Source organism: Eumetopias jubatus, unplaced genomic scaffold (genome assembly GCF_037043125.1).
Source record: "Eumetopias jubatus isolate StellerSeaLion01/CBP00866 unplaced genomic scaffold, mEumJub1_p1.0 scaffold_2, whole genome shotgun sequence".
In the NCBI taxonomy this organism is placed as follows: Eukaryota; Metazoa; Chordata; class Mammalia; order Carnivora; family Otariidae; genus Eumetopias; species Eumetopias jubatus.
The window spans coordinates 47239396-47265778 of record NW_028274808.1 but is presented as its reverse complement, the minus strand read 5'-3'; the positions used below and the strand labels follow the sequence as shown (position 1 = coordinate 47265778).

Below are 26383 nucleotides of genomic sequence, written 5' to 3'. Positions count from 1 at the left end.
GCTCAGTCAGTTAAGCATCTGCCTTCAACTCAGGTCATGATCCCAGCATCGCGGGATCGAACCCCAAGTCGGGCTCCCTGCTCAGCGGGGAGTCTGCTTCTCCCTCCCCCTGCTCTTGCGCTCTCACTCATTCTTTCTCTCAAATAAATAAATAAAATCCTAAAAAAAAAATAGTTAAAAAACAAAGCAAGAGAAGGTGGAGAAAATAAGAGATGAACTATGTAAGCATGGAGGCCCTTACACTTTACAAAAAGAAAAAAACAAGTACTACTAGTATATTTGCACTAATTAAATTAAAATTAAAACGTGTAAACTAATATTATTTATGCAGTCAATAAATTTATTGAGTAAGGGAAGAAGAGATAGGGTGAGAACTGAAAGAGGAGAGCCACCAAGGGTATTTACTATAGAGACAAATCTCCAAAGGTCAAAGGACAGCAATGATTGTCCATAAAAACTGCTCAAGTGGAAAGCCCTTACTTTTAACAGTGCTAGATACTAGAGTTATATATTCAAGGAATTCTTTTACTATATATAATCACATGATATAGGTGTGGGGTGTTTTCATATGTACATTTCTATATACATACACACACACATATGTATATATTCATAGGCATACCCTTAAGGAAAAAAAAAAAACAGAAATACCAACAGCAGATATGGAATGTCAACAAACAAAAACCGACTTAGGTCAGAGAAAGCTGAAACTGACAGGGATTCTTTAGGGCATTCTGACAAAAGGAAACAATCAGACCTGCAGCAGACCCCAGAAAGGCTCAGGTATTTAAAGCATCAGGTATTTCTGAAAACCAGGGTCAAGGACAGGACTCAGAACAGGAACACTGAAACTCTTATCAGTAGCACTTGAACCCACAGGTCTCTTCATAAAGAAGAAAGGACCTTTACATTCTGGAGGGAACACAGAGATTCAGGATTCCATGAGATGTAAGACTCCACAAACAGCTGAGGAGAGGAGAGTGTGCACTGAAAGCGGAGCCCATCCAAGTCTTCTCAGTGAACAGTTTGACTTCCATTTTGACACCTGACTTCCAGAGTCCCAGGGCTCAGGTTTATATCCCCAGGAATTCCTTTCAGAAAAAACAGATCTGCCAAAAAAAAAGAGCTACAGAATTCTGATACTTGGGAATGAAAAAGTGGCCATGTCTACACAGAAATCCACCAGTTGATGAAACCAGACCATGCACATTGAGCTCTCAGTCAAGTTTTTAAAGTGACTCGCTTTTAAAAATGAACAGTGTCACAGATCATCAGACATCTGAATAAATATTTGAGCATGAGACAAAGCCTGAAATAATTAGGTAGCAAAATGGAACCTGAAGGCAAAGAGATCCTGCAAGGGGAGGAAGAAAACATCCATAAAAATATAATGTCCCCAAGGGCCCACAGTGTTAATACCAAGAACAGAGCTTCAAATGAAAAAGCAGGCCATGCAAAAGATAGGGAATCAAAATTATGTGTTGAATGAATGAATGAATGAATGAATAGGATTCTTCAACTCTGTAAGCTAAAATAACAATGGAGCAATGCCTTCAAAATTTTGATGGAAAATATGTGCAACCTAGATTTCTATACTAAGACAAACCAAAATCTAAATGTGCTAGTGGAGTAAACGTCATCAGATATGCAGAGGCTCCAGAAAAATTAGATAGTAAAACAAGAGAGAAAGATATGATGTCAAGGAAACAGAAAAATCCAAACAGAAGAAGAAAAGGAAATCACAGTGACAGCTGTCCAGGAGACCCAGATGGCAAGCAAGCCACAGAAGACAGAGAACACCAAGGAAAAAGAAAAGAACCCACAGACCCTCAGGGTTTGCAGATCTGCCAAAGTTTGGGGATGAAATTATGTGATAAAAGACTAAACCAAAAAATAATAAAAAGTACTTATTAACTAGAGGAAAAACAAAAGTTGTGTAAGAGAAGAAATGGGACTATAGCATACTACCTGGCAGTTTGTGAAAAATATCTACATGGTTAAATAACACATACGAAGTCCTAATTTAAACAAAAATTATAATTGTATTGGAAGGATGGGGACAAGAGATAGTGTTAGGACAGCTATGGCTAGGAGGCGTAAGAGCAAAATCCTCATTTTTCGCAGAAATAACTACAATGATAGTAAATCCAATGCATACCACGTTCCAGGCACGGTTCTAAGTACTTCATCTCCACTAATTTAATCATCCTCATTAAAAACCTTGCTATTATTATCACCCCCATTTTATATGTGAGAAAACTGAGACAAACTTGAAGTGCTTGCCTGGCTCAGTCTATAAAGCACCCAACTCGTGATCTCCGGGTTTAAGTTCGAGCCCCATAATGGGTGTAAAGATTACATAAAAATAAAATCTTGAGACAGAAAGACAGACAGAAAGAAAATTAAGTAACTTGCCAAAGGCACAATTAATTAATAATAAAGCCAAGAATCAAACCTTAGCAAATAGTTCCACAGTCCATGTTTGTACCTATCCTAACAGCAGTTCTCAGGAAGTCTTCACACTCTTAAAATTATTGAGAACACCAAAGGCTCCTAATTCGTGTGCATTATAGCTATCAAGAATGTTTTAACAGGCTTTTCAGAATTGTGGCTATTCTTCCTTTCATGGAACATAAAACTCAACAAAGATTTCCTAAAAGTTAGTTGCAATGTCAAATATGAAATCCTATCAATGAACTTCTTAGATTTTGTTACGTTAAAATCTGTAAGTCTCTTGCATTTGAGGGTATATTTTGCATGCACTGGTCATTAGGAAAATATTGATTCACTTACTTCTGCAGATCTTCTAAATATTGATACCCTTTTATTATATAATATCAAAAAATCAAATTCATTAATATCTCCACTGATCTCATCAGAAAAGTCTAGCTAGTGGGAAGTTCTCAAGCTCACGGTGCTGCCTAGAAGTTTTCCAAAATTCTAATTTTCTCCTGAAAACTCAAGTTTTTTAATCAGTAAGAAATATTTCAGTTTCTCCTTGAAGGGGCAGGTTCACTGTTCCTTTTCAGAAAATGTTGTTCACATTCCCAAGTCTGACTAACCATGATGTCTGTCATTCTTCCAAGTAAAAATGATGCGCCATGAAAAAAAGTGGCCAGAGTTCAGATCACAGCTCAAAACAATTATGCACACGATTTTTTTCACAACATCCATCATACTTCTGTATGTACTTTGGAAGTGCCTGATGCATACTTCCCATTTCAGTCACACATAATACACAAGGGTGGAGAATTAATAAAATTCACAATTTTCACTGCATCATCAAGGATATTAAATGAACCTGGCATTATCATTTCCTGTGACGGCTTAGCACTGTGGAAAATGACAGCTTGGTGCCATCAATTTTACCCACCACTGCTTGAGCACTGTGAGTGCAAACATCAACATAGTGGAAAAAAGGCAAACACCTCAGTGCTATTACAAAAATCTGTTTTAACCTCATTGACCTCTTGAATGGGACTCAGGGATCCCCAGGGATGAGCAGATAATCTCTGAGAATCACCACACTACATAGCCTGTGCACAGTGTCTAAAACCGAAAAATAAAGTGGCTATATAAGTACGTTTTAAAATAGGAAGGCCAGGGGGCGCCTGGTGGCTCAGTCGTTAAGCATCTGCCTTCAGCTCAGGTCATGATCCCAGGGTCCTGGTATCAAGCCCCGCATCGGGCTCCCTGCTCCATGGGAAGCCTGCTTCTCCCTCTCCCTCTCCCATTCCCCCTGCTTGTGTTCTCTCTCTCGCAGTCTCTCTCTGTCAAATAAATAAAATCTTAAGAAAAAAAAAAAAAATAGGAAGGCCAGGACCAAAAGAGACAATATAAATAGTTGTCCTTCAAGAAGAGGGAGCATTAACTGTCTTTCATTGTAACCCTTGTACACTATTTGACTTTTTAGGAACATGAATTATTCTGATAAACATCCCCAAAAATAGCTACATCCTTCCTCATCAGCAGACAAGTAATTTTTTCCTTTTTGCCAAGTTATCCCAAATATATTTTGTCCTGGGGAACTCTTACTCCTACATGTAGGAGTCAAAAAAAATTAGACACTTAAAGAAAAAATATTAAAAGAAAAAGGTTGAAAAACATTGCCTCACTTCATTGTAGAAAAAAAACATTAACCGGCAAAAACCCCTGCAAAATAAAATAGCTCCTCTAGAAAACCATTTCTATACAGGATTTCCCAATTCTTAACCTAGCCATGTTCAACATCACCATCAATGCAAACTGAACACTCTCTGTAAGACAGAGAAAACCTTATCTCCCCAGATCCAAAACAGATGAGATGCACAGGAAGGTAGAAACACAGTACGAAAGATTTGTAACAGAACAAAACCTTCTCCCCAAAGAATTCATGACATGTTAGAAGAATATCATACCAGAAAAGGGGAATTCTGTGTCAAAGAAGATTTCTCTGCCTTCTTTAGACTGCGCTGCTGAGCAATGAAACGAATAAGATGGTTTGTTTCAGGGGAGCCCCTAGCGCCGATTGTAGAGCGTCGTCTGGATTTTTTAAGGTAGGATGAGGACTTTCCTGTAACGAAAACTCTTTTAAATTGGAATAAAGCAAGGCAATCACTGGTAATCATGTACTGAATTCTCTGTAATATACCAGCCTAAGAGAGAACACATAAACACCTATTACAGGAATCTAAATAGAGTATTATAGGCAAAATTATTCACACATGGTCAGTTGGATAGGGATCTTTGTCTATTAATTTACTCCATGATGCTGAAAGTGTCTGGCATATAGAAAGCATTGATCAGAGTGAGTTATGGAATGAACACGTGAACACATTTTAATAGTTCCCATTTTTGTTTCATATTTCTTGCACACAGGGATGGGTAATTGCTTGCTTTGAACTAAGAACTTCTCTTCTTTCTGAATTAGTCCTCTTATCCCCAAGAACTGAAAGGAAAGCTCTCCACTTAGGCACATATACTCCCAGGCTCTCAATTGTTCAAGATCATTTTTTTCTCTGAGATACCAATCCACCTTCCACACACTATGTTGCATATGCTGAAGAGCACAAAATAAATCCAGCTTTTTCTTTAAAGGTTTATAAATAATGTTCTTGAGAAGGGAACACAGAATGGCACACCACTGTGGTCTTGTCTACATCATGCATTATCCAGTCTAGTGTCCTCTGACTTTCCAGCCTTCCCTCACTCTCCATTTCTAAATGCTGTTCTCCAATCTAATCCCAGGTCCATGTTTATTTGCTCTCTTAGCTAAATCAGACTTCACAGGTGAATTTCACTTCTACTCCTTGAAGATTAGCCCAAGTCAATTTTGTTTGTGATTTTGAAAGAGGCATACCCCAATCTTTCTTAATTGCTCTTCGACTTTCTCTTATTTTTGCCATATGTGAGCATAAAATTTATTACTACTTAGAGTAAACATATCCTATATCCCATGAGTCAGGTCAAAAAGTGATTCACATGCGTCTTCTTTTCCAGTTTGGGCACAGAGCACACTGTTGAATGTTATCATGCTGGATTCCCTATGAACCTGATATTATGCTATGCTAGATGCATGGTACATATTCACAGAAATGTCCCTAATCGAACGTTTGCAGAGTCAAAGTAATGAGATAGAGCAGATGAACAAAACTGAGTTAAAGTTATTTTTAAACTTTAAAAGCACTGCAATAGAAGGACAACTTCTTTTACCTGAAGAGTTCTTTACAAAGCTTTCAGGTGTAATTCCCAATTGCTCTACTGTTACTGTGTTAAAATCCAAAGGTGACTTGAAAGTATCTGGTGTGCAACCACTAGGAGTCCCTTCAGGTGCATGCTTCTGAGGAGTTACAAGCCTCCCGTTTCCCGAAATGAAAGAGGTATTTTCTGAAATAGACAACATATTGTGAGGGCTAAACGTCATTATGAAAACAAATACCTAAACCTTACATTTCACAAGGAGGCAAAAGATCACTACATACCAGCATCACGAATACCAGGCTCCTTGGTTTCAAGAGGCTCGCTGTCTTTTGAGTTGGTATCCATCTAAAAAAAGAAAAAAGAAAAGAGAGAAGAAAAAAAAAAAAAACCTCACTTCCAAGTTAACGAGTAGATCAAGATTCTCATTCAAGACTGAATGCTAATACAACCTATACAGGCATGAAAATAGATGTCGAGAGTATTTGAGAGCTTTTAAAAAAGAGAGAAATGGAGGAAACTGCTGTTGAGGATGAAACAAAGCAGACCACACCAGAAGCCATGGCTTTTCAACCTGGGAGAACATCTAAATCATCTGGGTACCCTGTTATAGACACAGCTTTGCGGATTCCCAAAAATTCTAAGTAGGTCTGGCTGGGCTCCAGGAAATCTGCATTTTAGAAAGCACGCGGGTGGCCCGGCTCAGGTCGCAGGAGAACCACTATCTCCGTGAAGGAGGATAAGTAAGAACAAGGTTTTGAGAAGCACGCCCCAGAAGCAGCTCTGCTGGACCAGGGTCCTTGCCCTACCTCTCACTCCCGCAACCTGGCTCTCCTCCCACTGGGTTTATTTGGAACGCTCCACCGCGGGTGAGTGTCGTGCAGGTGCGGACGGTTCGCTCGAGAAGGCAACTCTCGGCCGTCAAGCCGTCCGCCGGGAGCTACCTCGTCCGGCCCGAGGAACTCCAACCCCGCTGCCCGCGATCCCTACCTTCTCCTCCACCCGGCCGCTGCCTGCCGCCCGCCGCCAGATTCAAATCGCCGGCCCCGCCCCCTCGGTACCGGCGTTAGTCCACGAATCTTTACGCCGCCGCTGTCCACACGTGTCCACGCGCACCCCGAACTCTCCCGGGCCTCTACCTCGTCGTCCCAGGACCAGGAATGGCTTGGTGAGCTCGAGAGAAGCCACCACTAGCTGCAGGTGACGCGCCGACCAGAGAGACCTGCTGCTAACCCGTATCCGGGGGGACTACTTTCCGTGAGAGTCTCGCGGAGGAACCCTTCGGTTATCATCTTAGCCCCGCCCCCGTTTTTCAATTGGATGCTGCAAACTTCGAAAAGAATCATTGGGCCAATCCTGGCAAGAACGACGGGAGGGCTCTTGCCCAATCATCCAGTCCAGACAGCAGCCGTTTCGTCCGTGGTTTGAGCGAGTGGGGGGGGGAGCTGACTTGTATGGGTCTCTGCTAGAGCTCCACCTCTTTCCTTCCAACCCCGCCTCCCTATGCAGATGAGCTCTACCTGGTGTTGGGTTTGCGCCTGCTCAGTAACGCCTAGAGCCGCCGTTCGGCTCCAGGTTGTGCTGATTGGCTGATAACCCTTCCCGTCTGCAAGGCTGCAACCTCTCTTCCCTCCCTCCACCTGGGCTGGGTTAGTATGAGCCCACCCAATGCAGAGCGAGGATTGGCTGAGTTCTGTCCGGCGCTGCCAGTTGATTGGTGGAGCTTGGAGTCAGTCTGGGAGAGGTGGGGGAAGGGTCCCAGGCTGACTGAAGAGCCCAGGGGCGGGGTGGGAAGGAGGACCCGCCAACCCTGGGGTGTGGGACCTAGAGTGCGTGCGTGTGTGTGTCTCTGTAAGAGAAGGAAGGTGGCGAAGGGAGGAGAGTCCGAGTGGGTGGAGGGAGGGGAAGGGCGGGAGAAGAAAAAGGTGGGAGGAGAGCCAGGTGGGAGGGTGGCGACTCACTCAGGACCCAGTGGGGGCAGCGCGATGAGGCGGGTGACCCTGTTCCTTAACGGCAGCCCCAAGAATGGAAAGGTAAGGGGGTCGGGAGGAGGCGGGTCGCCTGCTGGGGGAGAGGGCAGCGGAGCGCGGAACGGGCTGGCAGGGCAGAGGGCTAAAGTTGGGGAGAGGGGCTGGGAGGTGGGCGTGCGCCGGGGTGGGGGGCGTCCAGGAGGTGAACGTCGGGTCCCCGCGGCCTCCTCCCAACCCGCGGGATTCCTGACCCGAGCCCGCCCTTCAATTCCCCAGCCGCCCTGGGGGCCAGCGCGGGTCAGCTTGTGCTTTATCGTTCCCACGTCCAGGTGTGGGTCCTGGAAAGCGGAGGACTCGGAGGGCGATGGGAGGGCCAATGTCACCTGAGCGCCTGGTGCTGATGTCCCTCTTCCCACCTCCTCCCCGAAGACCCCGCTGCCCCCCAGCCCTGGCTGTAGAAGGGCTCTTGTTGCCACCTTCGTGCTGAGTAATGGTCTGCTCCAGAAAGTGGTGGTTAACAACTAAGGCAGACACGGAAGGTTGATCAGGTAGAAAGAATAAAACTGTTTATCGGTGGATAAATAAAATATTCTTCTATCGTAGGGTGAATAGAAAATTGAAAATTAGGGACATTTTCTTGATGGTTCCCACCTCTGTCTTTTAGGCGCCCTAAGCCCCGCCGCCGCCAAACTTACGTACTCACTTTATTTCGCCTTGTTTTAGTTCCTTAGAAAGACTGTCACAATAGACTAAAATGGATTGATTTGACATTACTAGTTGCTGTGTTAGGCCTTTGCTGAGGGTGTGGTACCAAATATTTTTTCCAAGGCTGGAGCAAGCCAAAATGAATCCTGTTCCTTCTCAAGCCGCTTGCCCCACCCATGAAAGTTGTTCGGCTTCTTTGGAAAATTTGACTGCTCAAGGCAGACATTTATGATGTGGCTAATGACATCTAGAAGTAACGATGCCTTAGAGTTTAAAGTAAAGGTAAATTGACTTCACTATATTATTTGCCAGAATACAGTACTTCGTTTCCTGCATATTTTGAAAACAGTATGTTTTTAAATAATGTAATTGTGCCCCGGTATAAAAAATGGCTTTCCAACTACTCTGAAATTTTAAATAAATCTCTAAAAATTTGAACCACGGTCTAGTTTGTTGACTATAATTTTGTGTTATTCTGATTTTAGAGATTTAATACATAAAAACAACTGGCATATATTCAAGTTCTTGAGTTTTCATAAATGTTACTTCAAAATATACTTCACAAGATTTATATTATTTCTGACCATTAACTTTTTCTAAACCTGTGTTGTCTGTTAGCTACTAAGAATCTAAAACTTTTTGTTACTGGAAGAAAAAAATAGTATATCCAAACAATTGTGATATTTTCTCAAAAGCAGACCTTTGATTGACCTTTTTATCCAGCATCTCATTGTTCCTCTCTGAAAGACAAGATGTTTAGACTCAGTCATAAATATTTAACTGTGCTCTAAATCTCCTCTGAAACCACTGAATTTTGTTCTTTCAAAGATCGGCTATGTTAGTCTTACCATATGTATTTTTTAAGCTATCTAGTTTTGACTAGGTTTTTGGGTTTAAAATTTTTGTTTCAAAAATATTTTCTAGGGAGTCTCAAAAAATTGGAAAAAACCCATCTCAAGTAAAGGAAGATAAATATATTTATGTTGTGACGATCAGAAAGATCCAAACTGCAGAATACTAGTATATTCAATATTAAAAAATCATACTATAATCCTTACTACTCAATTGGAAAATATATTCTTTGCCAAAGTTCTGTTTCCTCTCCTCTCCAGCTGATTTAAAAAAAATATATACTACAATTACTCTTATTTGACAAAAAATCACAGAATAATACGTAACAGCTTACATGTTTGTATAAATAATGTGACTAGAGCTAGCCAGGATTGGCATGATGGTGACATGATGTTCATGAAAAACATGCTGAAACAGAGCACTACTATTAGAGTTTGATTTTCCATCCAGCAGTTAGAATATCTGGCACTTTCAATCTCTCATTAACTTAGCTTCTATTTTTGCTTCCTGGTCATAAGATAAGTGTCTGTTTTTTCAAATAAGTTTCCCTCCTATAAAGCTTCTTCAGTGGTTTCCAGACTGGGCCATAAAGCCTGGGCTTGGAGAGGCACAGAATTACTGCAGGGGACTACATATGCTTACCATGACTTTTCTGTATACTGAATAAACATAAGTGTTACTAGTGCATGCTTTGATGTTGTAGTTGTAGAGAGGGCTGTGCATGCTCTAAAATAGTGCTTTCCAGAGTGAGACAGTACACCACAGGGGAGTTTAAGAAGAAATAGTATACTTTATATTTTTACTTAGAAATATAAAATCATATTAAAACTTGATTTTTTAATCCGTAAAGACAGAAGTGCTTTCAATTAATGTGTCAGGTGGTCTCAAGTCTACTGAGAGAAGGGAGCGCGTTCACATGTGAAAACTTCTTCACTGGTTGGTTCACTTTGGTATATTGTGATGTACTGAAGCACACAAGTGCGGGTTAAGATTTGCATTATCCAGTTTTAACTAAATTAACCTTCACCAAAATGCCAAGTGGCTTTAAAAGATTCCTTCAAAGAAGCTGCAGACCGAAGAATATTAGTTACATGAACACAAGTAAGCGATGAGAAAATGGCAGAGCTACCACTTCTCCAAATATAAACTATGAGACTTAGGGCGGTGGGGGGGGAAGGATCTCTGGACCTGAGAGGTCAAAAAGTGCCGAATTTTATTTTATTTTTTTAAAGATTTACCTATTTGTGAGAGCACGCACATGTGCGCAAGTGGGGAGGAGGGGCAGAGGGAGAGAATCTTTCAAGCAGACTCCCCACTGAGCACAGAGCCTGAATTGGGGCTCAGTCCCATGATCCTGAGATCCGAGCCGAAACCGAGAGTTGGACGCTCAACTGACTAAGCCACCCAGGCACCCCAAAAAGTGCTGAATTTTAAAGAAGATTATTTGAAGTCCTATTTAGTAACTGCTGTTAAGCCACTCCCCAAGTGTATAGTGTTCTTTGAAACATTAGCCAATGATGAGATGAGGTCATCCTAATTAGCAAGATGTTTAAAAATATTTTCCAACATATGAAGACAATTTGAGATGTTTTTCTTTTCCTTGTTTCTTTTCAGTGTTTAAAATCAATTTTATATTTGGCAGGATTTCCCTAAATTTAATGATAAATATTTAGGGGATTTTTACTGGCCAGCTCCATATTCTAAGTCGATAAAGGTCTTCACTTGGGAAATCATATTTTTTTCTGACTGTGGCATAAACTTTATAAATAAATAAATATACAAATGTTTGAGCACATGCCCAAAAATGTTTTACTGATGGGGTACATAGTCAAAAACATTTGAAGGCCATAATTCTAAAAAATTGGGATCTTCAAATTTTAGCTTTTTTAGTTGCTCCAAAAGAATCAGTTGTATCTTCATCCTTTCTCCATATGCCTCAGAATTCCCATTTTTCTCTTTTTGATATTCTCTGTAAATAGCATTAAGTAATTTGAAGTGAGGACTCAGATATCTGAATGTAGTGAGTGATTTCTGAGTAACCTGATGTCAGTTCAAAATTTCTGTACATCTTGAACAGAAGTTGCTTTAACTAAAGAATATTCAGGAATAGGCTGTGCAAGTCATAGACCTTTTGTATACATTATTTATTCAGCCAAAACTAACTGATTACCTTCTTTGTAGAAGGAGCCATGCTAGCTCACTGCAGACATAATGGGACATGAAATAGATCTTCTGTACTGATGTTTATACTCTTAGTCCAGGACTTAATTGTTTTCTTCTGGCTTTGATATTAGGTCAGAAATATGTTGTTGGTGTTAAGTATCCAGATTTGAATCCATTATATTAAGTTGACGGAAGGTGAAATCTGTGTGACCTTTGCCTGTTGAAATCTAAACATTAACAAGAACTTTGCTCTTCAACTTTAAACATTTAAGAAATATATTTGGTACACATAAAGAATATTAATATGCATAAAAATTAAGATGAAAATAATATACCAAATATCAGTAAACCTGCCACAGAAGGCAAGAAAAAGTGTATTATCAAAACTTAATGTGCTTGTTCACTTTCCTATTCCCTTGCTTATCCATAGTCAGCCAATTTCATGAATGCTGTATTTCTCTTTGCCATGTCTCTTTAATAGTTGAGCCACATATATATATATGTATAACTAAATTATATGTTGTTTTGTCATCTTCGGGACATACCCTAAATGGATGTCATATGTAATCTTTTTGTACTTAGATTTTTCATTCAATATAATATTTCTAAGATTACATCCATAATGTCCCACATAATTTAGTTATTTTTGCTGCTTTATAATAGTCCACTGTATACAAGTACTATCCCATTTTATCTGTCCTCCTGTCATTGGACATTTGAGTTGTTTCTTTCTTTATATTTTGCTATTAAATTGAAAGTGTTGCCTTGAATATTCCTGGTATGTATCCTGGTACACACATGCAAGCATTTTTCTAGGGCAGTGGATTGCAAACTTTAGCATGCATTGGGATCAGTTGGAGGAATCGAGCAAACACATTGCTGGGCCCCACCCTCAGAGCTTCAGATTCAAGATCTGGGATGGGGTTAGGAATTTGAATTTCTAACATATTTCCAAGGTGATCCTAATGCTGCCAATCTAGGGACCACAATTTTTTTTTTAGATTTTATTTATTTATTTGAGAGAGAGAGAGAAAACATGAGCAGGGGGAGGGGCAGAGGAAGAAGCCGGCTCCACTTTCCTATCCCCCTGCTCCAGTGAGATGCCAGACTCCTTCCCAGACCCAAGACTCAAGGACCGTAACCCAAGCCGATGGCAGCTGCTTAGCCCACTGAGCCACCCAGGCACCCCTAGGGCCCACACTTTTGAGAACCAATGCCCTGGTGAATATAAGTTATCCTAACGGTTGACCCTTGAACAACATGGATTTGAACCACATGGGCCCGCTTATGTGTAGATTTTTTTTTTGATAAATACCTATAGTACTATATATTTTCTCTAGCACACTTTATTGTAAAAATAGAGTAACATAACTTACAAAACATATATTAATTGTTTATATTATTGGTGAGGCTTCTGGTCAATAATAGGCCAGAATAATAATAGTTATAATAAAAGTTATATATGGATTTTTAACTACACAGGGGAGGGGGAGTTGGTGCCCCAAAACCCTGCATTGTTCAAGAGTCAACTGTATTGGATGTTAGGTATATGAATGTTTAATTTTTTAAATGCTGAATTGTTTTTCAGAGTTATTGCAGTAATTTATATCCCACCAGCATTGCATAAACCTTCCCACTGATCCACATCCTCTTCAACACTTGATTTTGTCAGACTTTTTAATATTTAATATTTTAATATTTGCCTTCTTAGAGTTATGTTATCTTTTTTAGGAACAAAATAATTTAAAAGTATGTGGAATTTAAGAAACAAGACAAAAGAGTATAGGGGGAAAAAAGGCACAAACCAAGAAAAAAAACTCTAGAGAACAAACTGATGGTTACCAGAGGGGAGGTGGGGGGGATGGGCTAAATAGGTGATGGGTGATCGGGATTAAGGAGTGCACTTGTGATGAACACCAGGTGTTGTATGCAAGTGTTGAGTCGCCATATTGTACACCTGAAGCTAATATTAAACTGTTAACTGAAATTTAAATTAAAAAAAACCTAATTTTAAATGTATTAAACTAAAAGTGTAGGTAGAGTAAATTTAGTAATTGTGATTGATAGTTTGGTTGGGTAAATAAATTGAATAAGTATTGATAGTGTCTTAGTTAATAGATAATATGGGCATGTAAGAAAAAATGCTTTAAGTACATGTGCGGGTTTTAATTTTTAAATTTGAATAACATAGGTTGCAATTTGAAAATGGTGTTTAAAGGCAAATTAAAACTCACTAAACGGATATGCCCTCCTAGTCACAGTATAACATTTACTTTCCCAGTTGGTAGATGGCTTTTTCTTGCCTTAGGGTCTGAAATTTAGAAAGGGTTAAGTTAAATAGTAACGTAATATGGTTCTCATTAACTTAACTAGATGCCCTTCTCAGTTTACACCATAGAATGCTTCCATTCTAAGTATAGTGCCTTGTTTATTAAAGTAGATAATCCCAGTAACATGGGAACTCCTGGTCCACCCTGGGCAGCATATAGCCATTCTTAGCATGATCATTTTACAAATGCTTGGCCTCTCTGAGGACTAAAATAAGCTTATTATAAACAATTACAGCTCAAATCTGTGATATTACAAGATTTCCATTGCTGCTTTCTCCCCAACAAACTTGTTACATAAAGAAAGGTACATGAGCCAGTCTATTAGAGACTTTCTTACCAACTTAAAATGTTTTCCAAGCCTATCACATTTTTATGTTGGTATATATCTATTTTTAAATCAGATATTCTGATTGGTTTATATGAAAGACAGATTTTGAATATTATGTTTGCCATATAATTCTATGTTATTTGTTAGTATGCTCAAGAGAGTAAAGCTAAAGTGATCTAGTTAAAAAACAAATGCCAAAAATGCCCTCCAAATGAAAAACAAGTGTGGTAGCCCAACTTAAGGGCAATTTTCAAATCTACAGAACTGTAAGATTTCTTGCAATAATTTCACTGTTGTTTTCTCTAATTGATGGCCTTTTGATTATCTTATTTAAAGGAAAGTGTCCATTGCATAACATAGATATATTAAATTTTCATCCATTTTATGATAGGGCTGGTTGAGGGAGAGAAGTGAAAAGAAATGCTGGGGGAGAAAGTTGATGTTCTGGCAAGGAGGAGATAATGTCAGGCTAACCAAAGCCATGTAAAAACATATAAGAAGCAAAAGTCAATTAGAAAATTTTTATATAATAGCAACTATGACAAGAATGCTGATGTTGGAAAGGATTTTCTTACCCTCCCCTGACAGTTTCCAGGCTATAAAAGTCGATTTGCATTTGCTTTGGTCAGTCTCTTGTGTTTCTGTGCTTTTGATTCTTTTGTTTTCTCTCCACACCCTTTCTCTTAGCACAGGTGGGTTTGCTGCACCTAATGCCTTATATATTTTTTCTCTTCCTTTTCTCCCAGGAACATGTATCTGCAGTAACAGAATTCCAGGCTGTATTACAGAGGTGAAAAAATGATAGGAAATAAAGGAGACACATTTTATTCAAGTTTCAGTTATTTATGGCATGTCTGCTCTGTCAAGACACTGTGCCAAGTGCTTTCCATTATTTTTTTTTTTACCATGGCAAGATATACATAACATAAAAGTTAGCATTTTAGCCATTTTTAAGCATACAATTCATTGGCATTAGGTACATTCACAGTGTAACATCACCACTACTTCCAAAATTTATCATACCAAATAGAAACTACCCATAAGCAATGACTTTCCAATTCACCCTCCACCCTGGTAATCTTTATTCTACTTTCTGCCTAAATATGGCATATAAGTGGGATCACATAATATTTGCCCTTTTATGTGTCTGGTTTATTTTACTTAGCATATGGCTTCAAGATTCATCTATGTTGTAGCATGTATCAGAATTTCATTCCTTTTAATAGCTGAATAATATTCCATTGTGTATATACCACCTTTTGTTTATCCATTCATCTGTTTAAGGACACTTGGATTGTGTATGACTTTTAATCCACCTACTTCCCTTTAAATTGTGCTTACCTACAACCCTTCCCTAGACTCCCCAGCTTGCTATACTTATCTGTCCTTTCATCCTTATGATCCAAGAGAAAACAGTTGGGGATCTGAGTACCCTGCCATGAAGATTGCACATTCCCATATTAGCAAGCAATTCCCTCCATACCCCACTATTCGTTACATTTATTTAACTAAAAATTCAGGGTCTACTAAACTCCAGTCACTGGTAAACAAAGGATCAGCCTTGTTTCTTATTTCATATGGCACTTTGATCCAATATCCCGTGGGAAGTTGATTGGCTGTTCGTTCTTCATGTTCAGCCCCTCATCTATGTTTTATTCGTAATTTTCAGAGATCCTAACCAATAACAGTACAACTATACAACTCAGCCACTGGGAACCCATAGTTGAAACTATACTGGAGCAAAAAAAAAACTTAACTACATGTAGAGATTCTCAGCCCCCTACCTAAGCATTTGCATTGCTTATGCATATATCAGACTGTGCCTGATGTAAAGCAGGAGAGAGCAATTCACTGTATCCCAGCTGTTGGCTGTATTTAGAATGTTAGCTAAGATCTGGCTTTTATAATTATAAGTCGTTGCTGAAGAATTAAATAAATGAAGTGGGAAGTTATTTCACGTGGTGGTTGATGTAGTAAATGTTATTGTAAACAGTAAATCATTCCTATTTTTAAAATAAACCATTCCTATAACAAAGGAATAACGTAAAAGCAACATTATAAAGACTTAATAGGTCTCAGGCACTTTGCTAAGCTCATACCGTGCATTAACTCATTTCATCCTCATGACCTGATATAGGTGTGACTTTTATTCATTTCTTGTTAAAACAACAGAAGCATAAAGAGGTTAATTTGGCTCATGTTGACAGCTAGAAAATGTCATAATCTACATTCAGGTGTGGGTCTATCTTCAGAACTAGAGCGTTATTTAACATACATAAGATTGTAAATTATTTTCATGCAGAGATGATTTCTTACACTCTAGTTTTGGATTTCAGCAACATTAGATGGAAGAACCTCTCAGAATCTCCTTTTATTTGATAGTCTGATTTTTAGTCCTGTTTATAGTATGGTGGTTTATAATTTGTAAGTAATGAAATTCATTATATAAGTTGTCCAAATTAATCTGGTGTGTTCACAGGTGGTCGCTGTATATGGAACTTTATCTGATTTGCTTTCTGTGGCCAGCAGTAAACTCGGCATAAAAGCCACCAGTGTGTATAATGGGAAAGGTGGACTGATCGATGATATTGCTTTGATCAGGTAACCTTCACCTTCTTATAAGCTGTCTACACTGTTCCCTCAGCATCTTGGTGCTCTGCTGTTTCCCTTAAGCAGTAGTTTAGTTACTGGTAAGAATACAGAATTTTGGCAAATGATTGCCTAAAATTTGCTCTTTAGAATTTAAATAATTTGGACTTCTACTATAAGGTAGAAAATCCTCAGTACATTCCAATATTTTGATAGTCTTTTCTGCATATTTCATACATGACTAAGGAATTTTTTTGTTATTAGAGATGAATCTAATAAGACATGCAATTTGGGAGGGGTGTCAAAATTTATTTTCGTATTAACAAAATTGATGTACATACATTAACTCATGAGTTGATTGCCTCTGAACATGTGTTTTTGTAAGATAAATTTAAAATCCTGATTCTTCTCTACTTGTTATAAAAATAGCCCTCCCAGAGAAGCAGGCCAGTTTGCTAAATGACTAATTTACACAAAGCCAGTTCACCAAAAATCAGTTTGTCGAATGACCAATTTGCCGAGTGTTTTCCAGGTGTTAACTTCACCACATCTTTTTATTTTTTTTAAAGATTTTTTATTTATTCATTTGAGAGAGAGAGAGAGACAGAGCACACAAGCAGGGGGAGAGGCAGAAAGAGAAGGAGAAGCAGGCTCCCCTCTGAGTCAGCCGGGAGCCTAATGTGGGGCTTGATCCCAGGACCTGGAAATCATGACCTGAGCCAAAGACAGATGCCTAGCCATCTGAGCCACCCAGGCGCCCTTCACCACATCTTTTCTACCTCTTTTCCCACTGCTTATAATTTGGGTTTGGCTAATATCCATTTGGCATGTTTCAAAATTCCGATGCCTAGAACTTCTGACTCGGAAGACATGCATTTTTTTAATGTTAGAAATCTGATTGATCTCTTTAATTTTATATGCTACTGCTTATTGTTCAATTCATCTCCTAAGAATGCTTTGAATTTTATGAACCTTACAAAGACCTATTTTGGTAAAAACTTGCTAAATAAGGTAGAGCTTTAAGTAGGGTAAACTCACCAGTGATCCTCCACAATAGTGATTTTCTGTTTGTTGGGTTTTGGTTTTGTTTTTTAAATATCCCAGGCAGATTTATCTCTTTAAAACAAGTGTTAGTTCACCTCATTCCATTCTCATAGCCTTATAGAATTTTGGAGCAAGAAGAGGCTTAAGAAAGAAGATGGGAGGGGAACGCTAAGAACTGACTTTGCCTGTTGCCTTGTATTGGCTCTGCCCAAGTCACCTCATTTAATTGGCGAGGCAGGAGGTCTTTTAAACTGATGGTATGAAGATAATGATGCGCTAAATTACAATAGCTAATACAGAACTACAGTTTTAAGCAAAACTAATACAAAGTTTAGTTTTTGTTTAAACTCAGGTCAGAATGACCTTTCAATGTAATACACTGCTTTTGAAGGTAATCACTTCTAATCTCTTCATTTTATAAATGAGGAAACTAAACATTTGAGAAGTTCAATATCTTACCTGGGTCACACAGTTTAGTAGTTGATTTTTGTTAATGAGAAGAAAACAAATGTTCATACTGTCTAGGTTAATTGGCATAGTGAGCAAGTACAAAAGATTGTCGACTTAAAAGATGTAGCTTTAAAATCCAAATCAATTAGAATTTCTTAGTTTTTCAGCATCTGTCTCCTAGCTTCTTTCCGTTTCAATAGATAATTCTCATTGTTGGATGATTTGCATCAAGCTAAATTTCTCCTTAACCCAGATGCTGCCTCTAAGAAATATTCAATGCATTCCTGTGATGCCTTACAGGAAATAAAAATTTCTACAACGTAGAAGGTCAGAACTGAAGCCTTCTGAACTAGAAAATATCTACCTGATTAAGTATTTGTGGCTCATAGTGTAATCTCTGACCACTTATTTGCACTAATGGTGAGATATGTTGAGGCAGGGGAGGAGAATATACACTGATAATCTAGAATTTTGGATTATGTGCAATCATTTTACCTTTGGGGTGTGGTGGGTGTTAGTAAGTTTTTATAGCAGAGCTCTTTGGTGGACAGAGTTGGAAATACATAACTAGCTAGAGATGAAATTTATGTGTAATATATATTATATGATATGAAGGTTTATATAATATATGACATTAGCTTGCAAATTATATTCTTCCTAGATGTAACATAAAAATGTATTTTCATTTCCAAAGCCCAGAGCAGCTGATGATTTAGAAGAAAACCTCAATAATTTATTGAGGTTTACAGAATTAAAGTAAAAAAAGAATTGCCATGGCTTTAATCATATCCCTTGAGCATGAGACTATGTTCTTCAGTTGATAAGAAAGCTGAATTTGCATAATTAGCATAGTGGGTTTTGTTTTGTTTTTGTCATTTTAAAAGTTCTTCCATGTGCAGGACCTTATTTGAATTTAAATCCAAAAACCGCTAAATCAAGAAGTTAAGCAAAGCACTGGAAACTTAGTCAACTTCCTTGCAATATAGATTGATAGCAAAACCTGCCTTCTACATAATTCTAAGTTATAGGCCCTCTAGTCAACTGATAATTAATGTGATTTCTGGATTTTGATGGTGGCTTTTAAATTTTGATTTCCCCAGGGATGATGATGTTTTGTTTGTGTGTGAAGGAGAACCATTTATTGGTAAGTGACTTCCTTACAAGCCAATTTTGTCTGCCAAAATGAAAAAGATGGCAAATATTTTACATGCGCTTACTAAGCTTAATATTGAAAAGGACCTCATGGCAGCATTCTGTTCTTCATACCTTCTTTGATTCTAAATTGGATGTGTGTGTGTTGAAGTAAAGTTTTAATTTGAATTATATTACCATATTTTAGTATGGATACCTCATCTTTTTACATGCCTTTAAAATGCTCTGAAGTACGCAGATTCATCAAAGATGACATGATAAGGTCATTTCGATTGTGGAAACTACAACTTTTGTTCTGATATGTTCTCCTTGATTGTAATTGTCGCAATTCCTGTGTGTTAGGTAACAGATTTTTGAGTGTACTGCTTGCACAAGTTAGCATTTGACAATCATTCACAGTGTTCAGATCAAATCAGTCAAAATTACTTGGCATCAACCACACACAAGGACACGTACACTACCTTTTGATTTGGAAGAAAGCTTATACGTTGTGCATCTCAAGAGAAAGAGCCTAAGGCTTAGATAACATCACTGTTCTTTAATGAGTATTTGATATATTTAGCTCCATACAGTCTGACCCTGAATATTTAATTTGCGTAAGCCATCACAGTAATTGTATTTGGTGAGTAGAGGGAGTTCTCAGGATCATCACACAAGCAGTTGCCAACTTAGAAGTAAGTATATTCTCTTCTCTGTCTCTACTTAAAACGATGAGCACAAATTTTTCCACAGCTTTTATCCATTAGCTTAACAAAGTGGTTAGCAAACAGCTGTCACTTAATTGGTTCTTTGCACACATGCAAACAAAAAGTAATGAAGTAGTGTTTTTGTCTCATCGTTATGAACTCTTGGATTTAAAAATATTTGTATTTCATGCTCTGCATTTATTGATGCCTACATTATTTTATGTTTGGCTGGTGGAAACCTCTTCAACTCCTTTTATTACAACCCCATTGGTCTTTTATAGCTTCCTTATCTGGAATAACAAGGTATTCATCTTATACTTCTGTCACAGACCCAGATCAATACGTTTTCCAAGAAATCTTAATTTTAGTAGGAAATGTCATTTCAGAACACAGTCTGGGTGCCAGATAGGCTCATTGCTACTGGGTTCATTATTTTTACTAGGCTCTTTGGTGGACAGAGTTGGAAATACATAACTAGCTAGAGATGAAATTTATGTGTAATATATGTTATATGATATGAAGGTTTATATAATATATGACATTATACAGAGGTAAAATATCTCCTGGGTTCATACTCCTACTTTGGTTTATAATCAGGATTGTAAGATTTTTATTTAACTTTTTCTGTCTTACACCTGTATCTCCTTTCTTCCATATCAGTAATTCTGGTTTTCAGGGACATAGAGAATGATAGAATTATGTCACATAAGTACTCATTTCATCCCACACAAAACACACATAAAAGTGTCAGTAACAATTCCAATACTTTCAGTACCAATATGATTGCTAAAGGCGGGTAAACATTTTTTGCCTGTGCTCATTCCTTTCTTTCCTTACTTAAAAAACAATTGTATTGTTTCTACATTATCAGCTTACATAGCCATTATATACTATACTCTCTCTTAAAACTGTCACTTAGCTTTACTCTTCCAAATGTATTTAATGCTCACCCTCAGTCCTTACATTGATGCCTCCAGTGGTTGTCTGAAACTTGTTCTATAGTAGATTCTTTATAAAGAACTTCTGAGAAGAACAGTGTTCTCTGACATCTCATATGTTAATAACAGTTTGTGGCTTCTATACTTGAAAATCATTTTGACTGGATATAAAATCATGTCAAAACTGAACAAATTGAAAACTTTAATGTATGGTTTATTGTGTATCAATTATTCCTCAATTAAGCTGTTAAAAAAAATCCTTGGTTCACATTTTCTTAAGTATCTTAAATATGTTGTACTCAATCTTATTCTGACATAAAATGTTCGTGTCCAAAAAATCTGATCATTCATAATGATTATTTTTCCTAGGTCACTCAAAGGATTATTCTCTTTCTTTAAAAAACAGTGATTTTTTTAATGACTCTCAGAGTCTTCTGAGCTGATTCTCTCTGTCTGATATGTAGTGAACCCTGTTAATATATACTTTCAAATCTTCTTTTAATTTTAGAAAAGTTTAAATTATGCATTCATTTTGTCCCCTTGCTTTAATTTTCTCCTTTCAGTACTCCTATTGTTTGTATGTTGGATCTTCTACACCTGTCTTTTATATTGGAAATCTTTCTTGAAATCTTTTTCATCTCTTTCTTCATTTCTTACTGATTTTTAAAGCTTTCCTCTTTTTCATCTTTTCTTTCCCTTAAGGTATTACCTGTTTATTCTCTCCTGTGTTCCTTCTAGTTTAATCTTCATTTCTGAATTGGGTTTTCATTGTAGTTCTAATTCTCTCCTGAGTTCTCTCACCTCATTTGTGAATTTTGTAAATCTGGGTTATGTTGTTCTTTTCATATTTTGTATTATTCTTTTAGCATGTTTGGAATATTTGATTATAGTTTTTATCTATTTTGTGGGCATTTCTGGCACATTTTCATTGTCTATAGGGATGTAATTCTTTTTTTTAATTTTTGTAGGGGATTTTCTGTTGCCCGTTTAACGTGAAAATTAGTTTCTTTAACTTGAGAAGGGAGAGCTGACTTAGGGAAGGTTTTCTAATTTCATGGCTCTGAAGTTCCCTTTTTTGTTGTTTGTGTGAAGTATTAAAAAATGTGGAAGTCACCTTCTCATATATTCTGGTTGTGTTAGACCTTTTTAACTTTTATCTGGACTTCTTTCTCTTTTGTCTCTGTTGTCTTTGTTCTGTTCAACTTGGGTTCTTTTTCCAACATCTTGTCCTTAGTGTATTGGGCTTTGTCCTAGAAGGGAGTTTTGGCTGGTGGGTTCTGAGGTTCATTTCCAGCCTCCTCAGATCTTACTGCAAACTACTTGCATCACCCACCCATGGATTGGACATATCCCTTCCACTTTCAGTCTGCTATTCTCAAATAGACTTGCTGAGCTTTGAAGTGAGTATGGATTACTTTGGAATTCTTAGGTTCATCATATACCCTGTTGTTTCTGTCAGCTTCTTCAAAGATGCTGATACCATGGTGCTCTTCTATCTGTGGGAATACCTTACCAGATTTGTCTTAAATGCTATCAGTGGGTCTCTAGTAGCACTGGTATGCTTTTATGTGTGTTTTTAGTGTCAAAAATGAAGCTTATTGCCATCTTCCCCATTAATCAAATCTTAACTTTTTTTTATTATTTTCTACATGTCATTTCTAGATCCTCAGACAGATTCTAAACTATCTGAAGGATTGTCAGGATCTCACACAGACTGGCTAACCTTAAATGTTGGAGGGCGGTACTTTACAACTACACGGTAAGTGCATGTGAATGTGTGCACAGGTGTGTGTTAGAGGACACTATGTAGTATTTGTTCTTTCCTTCAGTTTTGCTCATTTCCTTAGAAGAGACTCCAGTACTATGTGATCTTAAACCATTTTTTAGAAAGTTTTTTTAAAGAGTAGAAAAATGATCCACAAGTTCTTCCAAAGAAAGCACGAAAGGTATTTGTTTTTTAGGTACATGTTTTTTAGGTATCAAGGATTTTAGGGTTTTAGAACAGGTTTTTTAGATGTCAGATAATAAACATGCAACACAAGTAAAAATTAACAATACTGAAATTTGTAGCAACTACAGCTGCTTATGTTAAAGGGATAAGAACAATGTAAGTTTAGGGCGCCTGGGTGGCTCAGTTGGTTAATCGACTGCCTTCAGCTCAGGTCATGATCCTGGCGTCCCTGGATCCAGTCCCGCATCGGGCTCCCTGCTCAGCAGGGAGTCTGCTTCTCCCTCTGACCTTCCTCCTTCTCATGCTCTCTCTCTACCATTCTCTCTCTCTTTCAATAAATAAATAAAAATCTTTATTAAAAAAAAGAACAATGTAAGTTTAGGTCAAGAATATTGTGATATAATGGCTTGCTAGAAAGATAGATTAGTGTTTAAGTTAAAGGAACCTAAAGCAATATTTGAATCAAAGGAAATGCCAGAATAGAAGGGATTTTGACAAATGGCAACTTATTGCACGTTTTTGTTTCCCAGCGTCACTCCTACCAGGTTATAGCATGCATCTTTTTGAGAGAGCAGCTGGGATCGAGTATACTCTTGACTTAAATATGTTTGTTTATAAAGACAAATGGAGAAATCAATTTTTTTCCCTGAATTCTTAGGAGCACTTTAGTGAATAAAGAACCCGACAGTATGCTGGCCCACATGTTTAAGGACAAAGGTGAGTGCAACACATTGTTTTCGCATTTTGTGTGATCTGTTTGTAGCTGTATTGACTTATCTCTTGTCCTTCTGTACTTTTTAATGGTATCAATAATTTTTACACGAGTAAAAACATTAGTATGTTACACAATTTTTAAATTTCTAACTTTGGGTTTTCTTTGTGGGGGGGGTTCTCTTCGCTGTAATGGTGACACAGGTGTCTGGGGAAATAAGCAAGATCATAGAGGAGCTTTCTTAATTGACCGAAGTCCTGAGTACTTTGAACCCATTTTGAACTACTTGCGTCATGGACAGCTCATTGTAAATGATGGCATTAATTTATTGGGTGAGTTTTTAATATGATTCCTCACATTTTTGTAAGGTTAGGATTTTTTTTCTTGTTTTCACTTGCTTAGTAACATAGTACATTTTCAAAAAGGGAAAATATATCTTTTCCACTTTTTTTTTAAAAAAGATTTTATTTATTTATTTGACAGAGAGAGAGACAGCGAGAGAGGGAACATAAGCAGGGGGAGTGGGAGAGGGAGAAGCAGGCTTCCCGCGGAGCAGGGAGCCCGACGCAGGGCTCGATCCCAGGACCCTGGGATCACGACCTGAGCTGAAGGCAGACGCTTAATGACTGAGCCACCCAGGCACCCCTATCTTTTCCACTTTTAAAACTAAATTTTTATATATATGAATATATATAGGTATAGAAATAGTTGTAGGCACAGATAGTCTTTGTGTATATGGGTATATGTCTAACCATAAATTCTGATTTTAGATTCTAAACAGAGTTAGATTTTTTCACGAGGGACTTTAAGGGATTTTGTTGTTTTTTTAATTGAATTATGACTGTGACTTGACTTCAAGTTATGGACCTTCCCATCGTGTTGAGACGTAGAGTCATCGAAAGGGGAAATTATACTTCAGAATCATAAGACTGGATTAGAATCTCAATTCTACAACTTACTAGAAAATTAACTTGGGGAAAGTCTCTCTGGGTCTCCTTTGAAAACTGAGTATTAAAAATATACTCGTCCCTGACTACATCACAGGATTTTCACATCATGGAGATGATGTCAGGCAGAGCCCTTATAAAGCAGTAGATGCATATTCAAAGCTCCTGGGCCTCTATGTGACTAAATTTGGTCTGACTTGATGAGTGGTGGGGGGTGTGTGGCGATCTTGACTGCAAATGCCTACTCAGCTTCCACAGATTATTGCCATGTGGGTGTGTGGGCATAGGGTATTAGAGCCTTGATTTTTAAAGAAAAGCTGGAAATCTAAAATTTTATGTGAAATCTTACGATTTTGAAAATACTACATGCCAAACACATTATAGTCAGCCTGGGCTGGTGGTGGGGCAAAGGGGCTAACTTAAAATCCCTGGAGTATAATAGACAACACTCAGTAACTTTTATTGTTGCTGTATTAAAGTCTGTATTGCCTTTAAAGCTTACCCATTGCAAAAAATGACCTTATTTGACCTTTCATCTAGCTTCATACCTATTCATTACAAATTCTTGTTGCTTTCTTATTTTTTACCTACCAACTGTTGCTTAAAACCCTGTATAACCTATTTTTATTTTACTCATTCTTCAGAAATTATTAGAAAAATAAGCAGTGGTCCTCTCTTGTACAATCCTTTGCTTTTTAGCAGGTAGATCACTTTTGCTTACATTCTGGTGGCCACTCTTTTCTTCTGAGGACATTTAAACTTCACCGTAGGCATCCTATGGGCTCTTTGATGCTTCCTAGTTTAATTTTTCTCTGTATCACTGATAGCCTTTCATATCCTCCCTGCCTAGGAAATAACATCAGAAATACATATCCATGTTCTCCCAGACTTTAGCACTACAGGCTATTTGCCAAGCAATGCTTGCTCCTTTTTCAGGTTTCTCGGCCATTGCTTTATTTATTGAGTTGTTCAGCAAGCAGAGCTCTGTACTGGATTCATTTTATAAAGCATTACTAGTTCTAATTAGTACAAAATCTATCCAAACTCTTTATAATATCTATAGGTTGCCCCAAGTAATTATATGCTTTATAATAATCTACACTGACTTTTTTACCTCTCCTCTATTTACTTACATGACCTTATTTCTTACTCTTCCTTATTTGTGCTTTCATCAGTGAATATATTTTTTGCTTGCTTTCATTATTTTTCTGCCATTAATGACCTTCACTTTTTCCAATGAATCATGTCTTCCTTTTCTGCTTTCATTTGTCTTCAAAACCTTCTTTTTCTGATTTTTTTTTCAAGATTTTATTTGAGAGAGAGAGTGCACAGGCAGGGGGGAGGGACAGAAGGAGGGAGAGAAGCAGACTCACTGCTGAGCAGGGAGCCCAACGTGGGGCTCGATCCCAGGACCCTGAGATCATGACCTGAGCCGAAGGCAGACACTTAACTGACTGAGCCACCCAGGCGCCCTTCTTTTTCCTGCTTTAACTCATCTTTCCCTACCTTGTAGGTAAATTTCACTTCAATCCAATTATTCTCTAACTTGAAAACTTTTCTAGCATTTCAGTATTTATTTCCTTGAAGTTCACATAAATTTTCTGAACCCCAGTTTGATACAGTAAAAAGAGAATGGTCTGAAATGTCAGAGAACATGCAATGTAATAATGATCAAGGTGATCATATATTGAGGACCTACCAAGTGCCAGGCATTATACCAAATAATATATATGCATATCTCTTTTAATACTTGTGTCAACTTTGTGAAGAAAGTGATAATACTCCCATTTCACAAATGTAAACAGGAACTTTAAGAGAAAGAATAAGTAGCTTCTCTAAGACAAAAAAGGAAGTGAGTGGCAGAACTGAGATTCAACTCTAATTTCTACT

The 26383-nt window shown here is 37.9% G+C and overlaps 2 protein-coding genes across 3 annotated transcripts in view; one reads left to right on the top strand and one right to left on the bottom strand.

Annotated features, from left to right (window-relative positions):
• Positions 1 to 6674, bottom strand: part of CDCA2 (cell division cycle associated 2) — a 48294-nt gene extending 41620 nt beyond the window's left edge. Inside the window, exons 1-4 of the mRNA XM_028114211.2 lie at positions 6486 to 6674; positions 5961 to 6024; positions 5692 to 5865; positions 4398 to 4552 (exon numbers count right to left, since the gene is read on the bottom strand). Of these exons, the coding sequence (XP_027970012.2) occupies positions 4398 to 4552; positions 5692 to 5865; positions 5961 to 6024 (393 nt within the window). The 5' untranslated portion in view covers positions 6486 to 6674. The remainder of the gene's footprint in view (positions 1 to 4397; positions 4553 to 5691; positions 5866 to 5960; positions 6025 to 6485) is intronic.
• A 943-nt stretch (positions 6675 to 7617) lies between these two features.
• The window catches only part of KCTD9 (potassium channel tetramerization domain containing 9), a 36343-nt gene continuing 17577 nt past the window's right edge, over positions 7618 to 26383 (top strand). The window contains exons 1-6 of one of the 2 annotated variants that reach the window (XM_028114423.2): positions 7618 to 7709; positions 16504 to 16625; positions 19208 to 19251; positions 22546 to 22642; positions 23493 to 23551; positions 23750 to 23878. In XM_028114423.2, the coding sequence (XP_027970224.1) occupies positions 7662 to 7709; positions 16504 to 16625; positions 19208 to 19251; positions 22546 to 22642; positions 23493 to 23551; positions 23750 to 23878 (499 nt within the window). In that variant the 5' untranslated portion in view covers positions 7618 to 7661. The remainder of the gene's footprint in view (positions 7710 to 16503; positions 16626 to 19207; positions 19252 to 22545; positions 22643 to 23492; positions 23552 to 23749; positions 23879 to 26383) is intronic. The other variant, XM_028114424.2, reaches the window with a different exon arrangement.